Genomic DNA, 15,346 nt, shown 5'->3' on the forward strand with positions numbered 1-15,346 from the left:
TTATATTTTATATTAACGACACCGAACCAAAAATTCGAATTATATCATATAAAGTGACGGAATAATTAGAAACAATGAAGAAATTAATGATTATTAATTATAATCTACACGTTAGCTAGCAAATCATTCTTTTAAAATTTCTTGTTTTTGCTACTGATTTTTAAAAACGCAAATAGTAATATAATTCATCGTAAAATCATATTGAATACGTTCTTTTGTTTAAAGATCAAAAATCGCAATCACGGTCGTGAATGAAGTTAAATCACGACCGTGACCGTGATTCGGCGATCACTGTGATAAATCACCGTTAGTGATTTTGTACGCTATCTCTAGATACAATGTAACACTCAGAACGAATCATCCATGAATTAAAGAGCTTTTCCTCCTGAAGCTCGGCCCGGCTCGAGCCGTTTCGATTACCCATTACTACACGCACGTAGAAATGGCAAGTATAAAAAATTCAGAACTAAAATAGTTAATGTTATTTCAAATATTCCAAATTTAAACAAAACTTACAGTTACCCTGGTAGTGAATAATAATAAAACGTAGTGACGAAGTTTCGTACGAAAAATTGTTATTCTAATCTAAATCTTCGATTTACTGTTACATATAGAAGCACATTATCTCCCACTGCATAATAATTATCTCAAAACCCTTTCTCATACTTAGTTCCATACTGACAAAAATACTTCTGTTTGTTCTATATTTTCTATAGTTCCAAAGTAGAAACTTTACAGTCCTTATCGTTAATCGAATATGTATAAAAAATTTTCGTAATAATATTTCTTACGTAGACAAGCCAATAGATCAAAAATTGGCAGAAAGAAGAAAGAAAATCCTTGATTCGATGTTGAAAAAAGAAACAGAAACAATGTACACTCAGACAAGTATAGGCGGAGTTTTTGAAATCCAGAAGGTAAAAGATAAGGAGATCGTATGTTCCATCTGTAGAAGGCCATCGATGTGTCAGTGGTGTACAGACGACCCTGAAAAAGATTATGTACCACAGGAAAAGACAAAAATACTTCGTACACAAGACATATTACTTGCATACAAACCCTGTTACGTGGTTACGACAATTTCAGAGAAAGAAACAAGCCTTAAATTATCTCGTCAAACGGTAAAAAAGCTCGATCCACCGTTGAAGCCTGTAAACGTTTCAGACCATTGTACGCATGACTCTGAAGAAACAATCAATGTACTTTTACAACCGGATATTATGCCACGAGGTAAACACATTTGAATTCTTCTTGAAGTCATTAGACGCGTAACAATTATTTATGAAAGAACGTTTATCTAAATACTACTTTCCAGAATCCATCAATGAATGGTCCTACGTTATCGATGCTACATTACTGAAAGCAGCGTCAACAGAAGGTAAAAGTTTAATTTATTATACCAAAGCAATTAACATTATCCTAACGTTTTACACCAAAGAAATTCTAAAAAATAGTTTGACACACGTTTGCTACAAGCGTCACGCATGTGTGCAATCCCTAACATGCAATTTCTAACAATAAATCGGCATAGGTATAATATTCAACTGTATTTTATGTCCTTTTAATACATAATCAAGACATATTAAAAAGTAAAGACATTTCACTAGCGTGGTCTAAGAAGAACGTTTTCGAAATAATATGGTAGTAGCAAACATATTAGTGTCATTCCATGCTATGAAGATCACTTTTGTCCATGATGTCTGGCATTTTGCTCAAATTGAGATATGATAATGTTCATGTAAAAATAAGGGTGGTTTAAGTCATCATTTCGTTGGTTTTGAAATTGCTTAAAAAATACAACCTCTCAATTTTGGCAGTTTCCGTCGATTTTTACAAAAACTACCTTCCTAAAAAATACCTACAAAATAAGATATAGTACGTAAAAATCGGGCCACTCGTTAGATTGCAAAGGAATTGAAACTGTCTATTATTGACTCTTCTTTCAATTGTTTAATACTCAGAGTGATTTGACCATAGAACTTTGAAATTGAATGACAATATTGTAAACATTTTTAAGCATTAGCTGGGCCGTTGACAGTTTGTATATTTTCATGGATAGGCTGTGCGTAACGAATCGACCGAACGCATTGAAGGCACGTCCACTTAGAAGTGCACCCCCCACTGTCTTTCCTAAAAGACATTTTCCTGGTTGAAGGGACTGTGCAAGGCAGTTAAAACCAGTAATTTGTAGAGAGCAGTTCTGTTGAAAATATACACTCGTTAAATTCGTATCCGTTCATTTTGTGTCCAAACCTTATCCGTATTCGAACGCCCGCCATCCTACAGAATGGCCTCCATTATGATAAAAAAGTGTGCCTCCATTATGATAAAAAAGTGTGCCAAATTTTTGCCTAAAATATTTGCTCGTCTTTACAAAAAGTCATTAATGTATTTAAATGCGCTTGCCAAAGATAGAGAAATTCACTTTTCCGGAGACGCGTTTGGGATAAATTAATGGCTTTTTTTATTGTAATGTGGGCTATAGTCTCCTTAAGTTTCGAAGCTTTATGTTCAAATCTCTCCGAGTGTTAAACAATTGGAAAAAGAGCCCATGTTGACAGTTTTAGTTCTTTTACAACTTAACATGTGCACCGATTTTAACGTACTATAGCTCACTTTGTAGGTATTGAAAATACTTGCGTTCTTTATTTGAACCTTTTGCCTCTAAAATCATTCTATTTTCTTCTGCACGCGAAAAGATGTTTTTCACACCTTTTCGAAGTCTTTTAACAATGTTCCCCGACAATCGGAATTATTTTTTCTTCAAAGTCAAATTTGGCTGGACTATTACTCGTAAGATAAATGGCAAAAGTTATTCGAAGTTTTACTCGAAGCCTTCAAATAAAGATACAGATAAAAGACGAAAATTTTATTCGACATTGCGGATAAAACGCTCATCGAATAAAAAAAGTGTCTTTATTCGTTGGATAAATCCCAATCAAATAAATTTGTTTAGTCAATGTTCTTTCTGCGTCTTTTTTATGAAATATTATTGCATCAATTATTATTGCATCATTAGTATTCCATGTTTTTTGTATATGGAATACCCGGAATAGGTGTCATTTTTACAATTTGTATCTCCGGAATGCCATTTCAAGTATTTCCTATGTAATTTCATTGATTAAAAAAAATAAGCACTATTGCTAGTACGAATAAACAGGTTTTATCGTTACACATATTAGTACATATTGTTTCATTCTCGGATCTCTTTCGCTCGCGCCGTTCTTTTCCTACGTTCCTACGTCCGCGACAAGCAAAATTTCGCCCCGTAGCCGTGTTCCATCGTTCTCTTGATGGGTAAAATTGTAATGGGGGACACGTGGCAACAACGTAACAAAACTCTTGATACGGTCTGGCAACAATGCCTTCGCGTAGCAGAATACTCAAACTCAAATTGATGGTAAGAGGAAGAAAAATTTATTTGTAGGTACTGCTGTTAGATGACGCACCGTCAAGCCGTCCCAGTTATAGCTGCTTCCAAGATATAGCGTTAGTCATAAACGTGGTCGCGACCATTAAACCATTAGTACTCGATAATCGGGGGCCCATTGTGTCCCACCGCACTCAGTGTCGTAGGACACTTTCAGCTATAAGGTTCCAAGGAATGAAACAAAAAAGACTGGAATATTGGAAAGAAATTTATAGTTTTGTAAGCTTTCGTCAAAAATAAAAGGGCCAGAAGTATTTTAAATCTGAAATTAGTACGCTATAAGAATTTGTTTAATTACATTAACACGGAAAAACCGATCTCAAAATGACGTCGTACGCTTCTAAACGATGGTCGAGCATAATTTTTACAACTCAGGGGTATCGAGTGAGAGGATTAGGCTACCGAAACACATAAACTTTAGGGTCGGTCAGGTTTATAGCTAACGCTATATCTTTGAAACACCTATACCGATTATGTATTTTCACCAGCGCCCGTTTGTTTGCATCGGCGCTTCGATCGATTCGGGGTTGGCCCCGAAGGAGTCTGCGCCCTTACCCGAAACCTTAGCCATTGGCCAGCGGAAGCATCACATTCAGACCTACGCAAAGACCGAGGGGGGCACCCCCCTAACCCCTTTACCGTCACGCTAAAAAATTTCTCATCTCTGCATAGTATTAGTTTAAAATTACAAATTTAAGTAGAAATATTGATTTAAAAGAAATAAATGTATTAATTTTATAATTAATAAAAAACAATAAATACAAACTTTTAAAACTAAATTATCCTCAATATACTAACCCTGGATCGACACACTGTTTTTCTTTACTATCAGACGTCATACTGGCACTAAAATTTATTATAATACTTTCAAGTATCTAGTTTAGGGTTATAAAGTTAAAATGTTAAAAAATAGGAAAAGAAGTATTATATTTGGTATTATTTTGCGATATAGTAACGAAAAATAGTATTCCGCAGGAAATATTACACTTCGCGACGTGAACTGAATAAGGAAAAACGGTTTTAGAGATTTATATGTGAAAGCTGAAGCTATACAAAGAACACGCTGCTTAAAGAAATTTTTAAAAAATTACATTTATTTGAGAAATATAAGCATTATACAGTTTTTATATACTTACATATAATAAGAACATTTTGGAAGTAAATGCACGTTTTTCCTAATTTGCTGTGTAAACATTGTTTCTCTTTGTTAAAAAAGGAATGAAGGATATATGATCACTAAATCCTTAGACAAATTTTATGTACACCAATACGGTTATAACTTTCCTAACATGTCAAATAAACTTTTCATTCCAGCACACTGGGACTTTTTATGTCCTGTACTTACTTGACTCTTTTACTGTTCAAAATCCAGCTAACATTTCGTTCCCATACAGTCTAAAGATTTTCTAAAAGATAAAAGCGACCTTAACAAATAAATCCTTATTTATTTAAATAGAAAATACTGCTGGGGTCCTGAAAGTCCCCGGTGTCCCATTCCAGGGTTAAAGAGGTACAACAAAAAAGCTGACGATATTTCAAATAAACATTATACCTATGTAGTCCTCGCGACGATACAGCCTGGTTGTTGAACGCATCGAACGGCGGTGTCGATTTTTGCCGCGGCAGTCAAGACCTTCCGCGACTTGTAGCTATAGAATTTTATACATTAAAGCGGAAAAGACTGTCGTATAAATGTAGTTCATTCACTAACAAGATAACTGTAAATTTTGTTTTTAATGTTCGGAATGATTGAAAAAACTTAAACTTTGTATGAGTTAACGTGAACAGTAAGGAAGTCGAAAATATCTTGGTTCTGAATTGACATTGTACGGCACTGAACGACGCTCGAGCTCTGTATCTTTCCATTTATCTCCCAAGCTGCCTGCCGCTCGGACCATTTTTACTTTTGCGCCCGAATGATTTTACGTCCACGCCATGTCGTGGCGAGACCTATACTGTGTTCCAGCTAAGTACAAACAATCTAAAATTTACTAAAATGTAAAAACTACAAAAAAAAAACTGGCATATAAATAGTATCATAAAATATGAATATGTATAATATTAGGGTGGCCCTTAATTTTCAACATCCCATTTCTTTCTTCTCTTACCCCCTAGTATGGCTAAATTTGATAAAAAACAACGATCCCTGAACGAGTTTATTTCGATCGGACAATAGAAAAGGGTGCTGACCAGACTTTTAAGTTTTGAATTTTTCGATGTTTTTGAAGTTTACAAAAAGTTTCACAAAAATGATAAGTCTTATCGAAATTTTACGTCTTTTCAAATAGTGTTAAGAGAGCGTCAAATTTTCTATACTTTTTCCCTATATAATTTTTTCGTACTCCCATCCATTTTTAAGATAATAGCGTTTAAATACTGTAAAATTCGCATTATGCATATGTATAATACCTCGCTAATTTGCACGCCGCGCCGCACGAATGACAAGAATTTTCTTGTAAAAAGAGTGAGTCTTTTAGTTTAACACAATATCGATTTAAAAAAAAGAATATAAGAGGAACAATAAACGATATTTTACACAGTCTTATTTACGTTAATGACTAATACTACGTAATTGTCATTAAGCAAGAGACGATAGGGACTTAATACCGTATAGTTTCAATGAAAGACCGTAAACAGAAATTTGAACTATCACTTTACAAATGACTCTTGCAGTCTGAGACTCGAGGTATATCTATATGTATTTCTGTAAGACACGTACGTACAGCCCTGGGCGCAGCACGTCATCCGGTGTAGCCGTTCAATGTGTGAAATTCTCCCCTCGATATAGCGTGGTCGTAAGGGAACGCCGCGAGCGACGTCCCCCCACCATTCATACCACTCGTCACTCAGGACCGTACGCAGCTTGCAGCTGTAAAATACCATACAATAAAACGGAAAAGGCTGTCGACCAACTATAATTTATTCACTATTAGGGTAATTGTAAATTCTGTTTAATATATGAAATGTTTTAGAGAACTTTAATTTTCGTAGGCTGTTGTCGGTGGTAAACAAAAAGTAAAAACTATTTGCAATGCAAATGTATATTATATGGCGGTTAACAATGCTCGAGCTCCTTACCTCGTTCGTTGTCTCTTAAATATCTGTTTCAATACTCGGAACATGTTTACTTTTGCGCCGAAATGATTTTTCGAAGATGCTCTTTATCTCTGCGAGGATACACGCAAAACCACGATCGATCATTTATCGGTTTTTCGCTGTCACATCAAAAGAATTATATTTCTCGCCTTGACTATACCTTGATAGCGTGGTCGTTTCATACTATTAATATAAATGGATTTTCAATTTATTTTTACATACAGTATTAGTTAATATCATATAATATTTTCCCTGCCACCACGGGCTGTGCCCATAAGCTGGAGCGACGTTTAGTACCGTACAATGTCAATTTACATCCACAATATCACTGAATTTTTTTATTGTTGATAACAGTAAAACTAAAAGTTAAAGTTCTTTCAAATATTAAAGTACTAGAAGCAAACAAAAAAAATGTTCAAGTGTTAAAAACCAAATTTACAGTTATCCTGTTAGTGGATGAACTTACAGTTAGTTGACAGTCTTTTCAATTTTATTGCATAGACTTCTACAGCTGCAAGCTGCATACGACTCTAGGTGCGGCGACATCAATCGGTGTCGTCGTTAATTTACGGCCACGCTATATCTTGGCGAGGAGTATACACGGCATTTGGCTGAGCCAGTGTGCGCGGGGATGGCGTTATTGCCCCGTTGCAGGCTTATTCCTGCCGTGGACGCCTAAGTGTTCGGATCGCTTCTAAGGTTGTAAACTTCTTCATTCATTATTTTTACTGAGGATTCTTTTTTCCAATCTTTTGTTTGTATTAATGGAATTGAGCAAGGAGGAGACCTTTGGGTTAATAGAAGAGATTTACTTTGCAACCTAAAATATACTGATCACTGTGAATTTGTGTGAAAAGAAAAGACTGCTAACTGCTGAGGTTAACCCATTGCAGACAGTCACAGAAGGATCTGAGATCCTATTTTCTGCGTACCGACACGATGAAATGATGATACTGGGGAAAAAATTGTACCACAATTGTATACACATGATAGGCAACGATAATACGATATGAAAATACATATGCACCAACTGGATACTCACTGTAACATAGTCATAATTTAACGCATCGAGCAGCAGCATCGATTGATATTGTGGCGCTTAGGACCATATCCGGCTTGAAACTGTCCGGTCCAAGGAATAAAACGGAAAAGATAATCGACTAAATAGAGTTCATTTAGTACCAAGATAACTGTAAAATCTATTTAATACTTGGGATATTTAAAAGAACTGAAACATTTCGTGGGCTGTCGTCAACAACAGAAAAAAGTCCAAAATATCTTGGATTTCAAGTTACAAGCATCATTTGTGTAAAAAATTATGACACATACGACACTATGAATTTTTTTATTGACTTTAATATATACGTTAACAATCAACAAAACTCTGAGATTCTAACTACGATCTTGAGTCATGGAGGTTATACTTGGCCCTCTGTAGCGATTGACGAGTCGTAAATCTGCAGGTATAATAACATCGGTGGCCCAGGAATCGAGGGTCGGTTTTAGCCGTGGAGGTTCGTGGCTAACCTTCTCGCAAAACATACCTGCATATATGTATACCCCGCGGCACGATGATGCGAAGGCGTGTATAAAAAACAAGGAACCGCCCAAACATCTCGTGGTTGGTGTTTTCGTGTCCCTACCTAAGTCAAGAGCCTTCCAAGATGACCTTGGAGGGAGAATGTCGAGGTTTCTCGAAAGAGTGAAGCATAGAAGTCGTCAGAATTCTGAAAGCACGTGGAGTGGTTCTGATGTTGGGTGTTCAACTTATGTTGAATTTGTGAGAACGTTTTGAACTGTGCGACTTGTGAACCATTAATATTTGAACTTTTCACTTTGAATACATATAATATTGTGGAAATGGAATGCGTACACTGGATATAATGGAATTCGAACTGTAACTTGCGTCATTTGTGCATTATATGTACTAACTTATATTTGCCTTACTTGATTTATTATTACCCGTAATACGTATATTAGTACTTTGTTAATTAGTAATTAGTCAGTTAATTAGTGTGGTGAATTTATTAATAATCATTTTTCACGATGTATCGTCCATGGAAAATTGAATGCCCGTCAACAAGTGATCAAGTGGTGGGAGTGAAACTAGAAATTCAGATTAAAGAGGAAATGTTGGAAGAAACTCAGACGGAAATGGGAACGATGGTACAACCTCCGTTTCACGCGGTAGTAAAGGGAGAAACTCTTATAAAAGATGAATTGATAGGAGGAACTCAGATAACACAGGAAGTGATGATAAACACTTCGATAAAAGAGAAAGTAAAGAAAGAAAATCAGATAAAAAAAGAAGTAATGGAACAGACTCCGATTGAAGTGAAAATGATGAAAGAAATTCCATTTACAGTGAGTGTGGAGGAAGAAATCCTGACAGAGATAGAAGGCGAAAGTGCTTCTCAATCTGAAGATTTGAACAAAAATAATAAAAAGAAGAAAAGAATACACTTATCAGTAGACGCACAATCGATTTGTCTTACAGTTATTAAAAACTTGATAGCAATCGACGGCATATCGAAAGAAGCAGCGGTGCAAAGGACAGCAGCACTGACAAGTGTATCTGCTACGAAAATACGCACTCTATTTAAGCAGGGTATTAAAAGCAGGAAGAAGCGTAAAGATTGTGGCGTACGCAGAAAAAAAAAATCGTAATGCGTTATGTGGCAAAAATTCAACAGAATTTTTAAATAGACAACACCTGTAAAGAATGGTCGAAAAACAGTTATTACACAATATTAAACCAAATATCGTGATAATTATGGACAATGCATTGTATCACACTAGATACATCGACAATAGTTCAATAAGATTGAGTTCGAAATTGCAAATACAAAATGTTTCAATGGCCAAACGGTTTGTGTTTCGAAAAAATTACACAAAGCAACAATTACTAAAAGTTCTAAATACGATAAAATTTAACAAAACCTACGACACAGACGAGATGGCAAAAAGAAATGGCTATAGGAAACTGAGATTGCTTTCATATTAAGTACTGCATTTTTAACTCCATTTAGCTGATTTGGGGAAAATGAAAATAAAATTGACGACGCAAAAATCAATATCCTAGATTCCATAGACAAGCAATGGAACTGCATATTAAAAGAAGAAATAATACAAGAGACTATCATTGGGAAAATACCGTGGATAACAAAATTTCTATAGAAGAACAATACAAGCAAGAAATCGCAGGAACAGAATACTTCAACAATTCGGAAAACAACAGAGGAGCTCTATTGTAAGTATAAATATCGCAACTTATGTATACTCTACTAAACTCTACGAACATACACGGCTAAAGTTCTTCGGCAACTGAAAGGGTACACATGTGTACACTTTCAAACACAATAACAGTGAAGAAAATGAGATTGAATGTTTAGCCTTGGAAGTAATGTTACCGTAGAATGTAACGTGGTCTTCAAATCAGTCGAGCGGTACAGCAGAAAAGTTCAAGCGCCAGAATTTAAAAAAAAAAAAGCGGGAGATAAGGAGCACGTGCATCTTTCAGTGCCGTACAAAATGTCAATGTGGAACTTCTGTTACAATATACTAAAAACTTTGTTACAACGTACGATTAGAAAAAGAAATTCTAAAAATGCACAATTTATTATTTTTCGCACAAGACATACATACATATACAATTTTATAGATATAGAATTATCAATACAGAAGTATAAGATAAGGGCCTGAACCTTCGAACAGGCCCATCCGAAGAAATGTTTAATTTTGTCACGATAGCGGTTAAAGCTTAATATACATAGAGTCAGTGTGCCGACTTTATACAATATATGTAAACTAAAATTCCAAATATTCAAAATAGTAATTAATATAGAAATACCATTAGTCATAAATCGTTATTCTTTTATTGTACGGGATCCTACAATGAACAAAATGCAAGATACGGACCATTTGAGAGTACCTTCAACAATTTTTACTCTCAAATAGTCACTAGAACACTAGCCGAGAGTTTACTGTCCGACAGAACACTCAGAATCGTATTCACTAGACTAGATCGACTAGACCAGCGGACCACTCTGTCTTTTTCCCCTATCGGCCTGCTCACTTCTGTCGTAGGGGACTATTCCCTCTCCATACCCACCGCGCTTCTGCTTGAGATCACTGCGCATGCCGCCAAAACAAAAAGCAGCTAGTGCGCACGCTCCGACACTCGTTACTTCGCACATTACACCGAGTAGTGAGGGGACCGTCTGTCGGACGGTAAAGACCATTTCGTCCTTACCAACGACATGTTGGAGTCTAAAACAATGTGACATATTCGCATTAACACCAGTGCGAAATTCACATGTTTATTCAAATCGAATTACGAATTTTTCACGTCGACCTGCGGGATCTAGTTTGATAAATTATGTAAATGAATTACTATATGATGATATTATTAGACTGACGAATAATGTTTCTAACTTCGTTGCGTCATGAAATCCGTAAAATTAAAAATTTTCGTAATTTATAAATATTATTTGAAAATATCTACGTATATTCTGATACGTTTCTCCCTACATTTAATGTTTACGGGTAAAGGCAAATGTGATAGCAGTATATACATATCTATACATATGTATTAATATTATATTGGTTTGTATACCATGAACTTGGTTTGTATTAATGCACATCAATTGGAATGTATTTATGAAAATGCAGTGACATTATTAATACATTGCATCGAAAGAAATGATAGTTCTGAAATAAATTTTGGCCTGGTGACAAATTTAGAGAGGAAAATGTGAGAATATAAGTATCTGATGATAACCAGTTGTGTTATGTTATGTATAACAAGTTTCGAACAAATTACCAGCAATAAATGACAAAAGTTATCTAAAAAAACCATAGCCATCTGTTTCCGTATTTGACTTGGTTTTGCAGGCAACGCCAGCTGACAAAATAATAAAGCAAATTGGCACAAAGTCTTGCAACATGACCTATGTCAAATTGAAGGCAAAACCGAAACAAGGTTTGCGCAAGCCAATTTGCTACCTATGTGGCTGTCAATGTGTGCGCAAGTTGTTTATAGCAAATCTTACATAACACTCACAGATAGCATATGACGTCTAATGACGCCTTGAAGACTGATTAACGGCGCCTTAGACCTAAAATAACCGTAAAAGGGGTGTCTTTAAGGCGTCATGTGCTATCTGGGCTTGTAGCCATAACTTTATTACAGGCATTTGACAAAATTTGGCTGACTGGGTAGATATTTCAAATAATATTTATATGTTACGAAAATGATCAATTTTACGGATTACGTCCCAAATAGCACACAACGCCTTGAACACGCCCATTTTAAGGCTATTTTATATCTAAGGAGCCTTTAAGCCGTCTTCAAGGCGTCATTAGGCGTCATGTGCTACTTATCTGGGATGACGCAACGAAGTTAGAAACATTTGTCAATCTGCATACATAGTAATGTGAAAATTCATTTACAATAATTTACATCATTTAATAAATTGGATCCCACGGATTGACGTGAAATATTTGCAGCAGCAGGGAAAAATTCGAACATCGGTGTGAACAAATACGCGATTTTCGCTGCCGTTCCTCGCAAACATTTTGTCTAGATTTAGGGCCTTCTTTACACTTTTTTTGTCCCAACTTTGCAAGGGGATACCAATTGAAGCATTCCATTTACCTATATAAAAAAAATAATTGAATGAAATTTTGGTTACTGTTTCTCTTTTAAAATAATTAGAAATCGCACTAAATGTAAAAATCAATCGAAACATAGTTTTTCATTATGATCAAGCGTTCAACGCTTATATGTTATTTAATTTTATTTAGAATAAATTTCAATTTTTGAAAATTTATATACTTTATTGTATGTTTTATCATAAAAAAATGTTACCCCCCTTGCTTTGGAACTAAAGGTGCTCTCGAAGGTTTTTTAAAAGAAGTATAAGGAATGTTATTTTTAAACTTAATACAATAGCAACGTTAATATGTAATAACATTATGTTGTATTTTACAGAAACTGTCAGTAGTGCAAGTCAAGCACTAAGTTCATCCAACAAAATAAGTTTAAAATCAAGCTGTCCGTACCCATCCTTTCAACCAAACAATGTATCATTGGAAGCAGCAAATGCTTTGGAAATACTGAAGAATACATTCTGTAGTCAAGAAAACTGTATAGCATCTTCACTAGAAAATTTGAAAACTGGTTACATGTCTAAGAAAAGTAAAGGAGCATGTATAAACTCAAATTACGACGCATGTTTAAATAGAAGCAGTAGTATGAACCAAATATTTGTAGATGATACCTGCTGCATGGCACAAAGTTGTAAACCCCCTTCAAAACTGCATTTACCTACAACAAATGTCTGCAATAGACCTAACTGCTCTCAAGTTCGTATGAAATCAGACAGTAACTGTTTTAAAATTATTCCTACTGAGATGTCTAATACTCAAAGGTTTTAAAGTAAATTACTTCTGATAACATTAAATACATAAATAAAATAAATGTATATACATTATTTACCATATTTTGTGTATTTGTAGAACAGCCAATACATATCACAATGTAAACATGACTTTAGCTGTTCAGTCCAGAGCTGCAATTTATAAACAATTTTTACAAATAAAATAATATTATATAGTATTAAAAAACAATATTTTTTCTGTTACCACACCTCACTTTAAGGATAAGATATTAACATTGCATTAAATTATTCATTGTTCTTTCTTTTATTTAATCACTATCAGACTGCAGATTTTATACATTTATAGCATACACAAATTGTTCAAAACTTGATATACTAAACGTTTTATATAGTTTAACGAAATTTTAATTTTACTTCCAATTTAATCGAACCCTCAATAGAATAAATTAATCTTCGTTTAATTTCAATTTTGCAAATTACACGATAAAATGTATATTTGCATAAACATCCGCAGTCTATTCATTATTTGCCGGTGAATATTCTAAACACACAGACGCGTCATATTGTTTCTCTGTATACATTCGCACATTTACAGCACCAAAAGCATAGTAAATAACTCACTGGCAATGTCACGGCATTATTGATGTCAAACTGCCCTGACCTACAATTGATTGTACTTAAACATATCATGTATGATTTGGCACAAAAACAAGAAATGCAGTTAGGAGTATTTTTCGCGCATCCATATATTATGGTGTTTAAATATTCTAATAATAATTTAGATGTTTTTAAAACTGGTACATATCGATTTATTGACCATATGACACAGCACTGAAATTATTAAATTCAACCAATATTTTTTTTATTATTCAAATTTATCTTTCGTAAACCAGTATGCGTTGTTCCTTGTATATTTATTTAATGTTAACGTTTTGAACAACTTAAAGCGCACTTCATTAGTCAAAGCAAAAGACACTTAACAATTCATACTAATTCTTGTGATTACATACCAAGATATTCAAAATGCTGTTTTGTTTTTTATTTTTTTAGAAAAATGCGTATTTCTATAGCTATGTTATTTTGGAAGCTTAAGGAATTAAACGAAAATAGAAGAGAAATACTTAACTTATGTATAACTAATTCAAAATTCAATTCAAAATGATGATGGTTAAGTACATAATTTAATACATGCTAAAATTGTTAAAAATTAGTATGTATAGTAGAATAATAAATAATTAACCAAATTTATCTAAATTAAATAAAATGTATGAAAGTGACACTTAGAAACCAATATAATACCAACTTTTACAATAACTGGACATAAATAGTAGATTTTACTTTAGTTAATCAAGGTCTAACTTTATTTTCTCAAAGCATTAACCATAATTTTGGTTTCATTCTTAAACACATACCAGAAAATTGGTTGAAATCAGTAACACCAATGCTGTAATCCTTCTGTGTAAAATAATAGTACAATTATTGATTCACAAACAGTTATTTATATCTAATGTATAATACAGACGTATGAGTACATTTAACACTATATAAAAAAATGTAGATTTCTTATTATTGCATTTCATTTATCATCGAAGGTGTAAATTGAAGTACAAAACTGTGTAAAAATATTCTAAAAAAATAATTAGTATATTCTTAATAAAAAATTCTCAAAATTCAATTATGGAATACCAATAAAGGTACTTCACACTAATGTCTGGATTTCTATTGTACAAAGTATTCATACTGGATTACGAAGATCTACAAATTTCTATAAAACGTGTATGTGAAAATTAAGAACTCATACAGACTGTATGTACTGGACATATTAAAAGTTATTCGTTCAGACGCGAACCAGATGTTCATATGAAATGTGTGTAATGTAAATAAATTTCAATACCAAAACAATTGTCGAAGTTTTCCTATGTCTAAATGAATTAGCTAGTGTGTAAAATTTAGAAATGTACATATAATTGTTTCAGAAATATCATAATAGTATTGTATAGTATGAGTCATGAAACTAATTTCGTTTATTTTTATGGTATCGAGACAACAAGACCCGGAAAGAATTCGCAAATTAGGAAATGCAGGAGGGCACCGTGATTAAGTTGATTAAGGCACGGGCTGACTAACCGAGAATCCCGCTTTTTCTTAAGGTCTTACATTTTGTATGTTTTAATAAACATATAGAAAACATTCATTGTTAATCTTTAAGAAATGCTGTTTTTACGTAGTAGACTTATAATGTGTATTTCACATCAATTAGAATTATTAAAAAGTAATTACGAAGTTAAAGACGTTCATTTTCACTTTCATCATCCACCTGTAACTCCTTTGTAGGTACTTCAGTCATTTGTTTTTCTTCGTCAGGAATAGTCGATTCTTTATGTTCACTTAAATTATTACATGTTTGTATCTCTGCTGA

General features: G+C 33.9%; 2 protein-coding genes across 2 annotated transcripts in view; one reads left to right on the forward strand and one right to left on the reverse strand.

Moving 5' to 3' along the window:
• Positions 1-962: 962 nt before the first annotated feature.
• LOC107195071 lies at positions 963-12,964 on the forward strand. Its single transcript, XM_015584840.1, has 3 exons — positions 963-1,230; positions 1,316-1,378; positions 12,519-12,964. Exons 1-3 carry the CDS (start codon positions 963-965, stop codon positions 12,962-12,964), a joined length of 777 nt encoding a protein of 258 aa, XP_015440326.1.
• Positions 12,965-14,732: 1,768 nt separating this feature from the next.
• The window catches only part of LOC107195076 (sialin-like), a 19,238-nt gene continuing 18,624 nt past the window's right edge, over positions 14,733-15,346 (reverse strand). Inside the window, 1 exon segment of the mRNA XM_015584846.1 lies at positions 14,733-15,346. This exon segment is cut by the window's right edge and continues 52 nt beyond it. Within this exon segment, the coding sequence (XP_015440332.1) occupies positions 15,212-15,346 (135 nt within the window). The 3' untranslated portion in view covers positions 14,733-15,211.

Source organism: Dufourea novaeangliae, unplaced genomic scaffold (assembly GCF_001272555.1).
Source record: "Dufourea novaeangliae isolate 0120121106 unplaced genomic scaffold, ASM127255v1 scaffold50, whole genome shotgun sequence".
NCBI lineage: Eukaryota > Metazoa > Arthropoda > Insecta > Hymenoptera > Halictidae > Dufourea > Dufourea novaeangliae.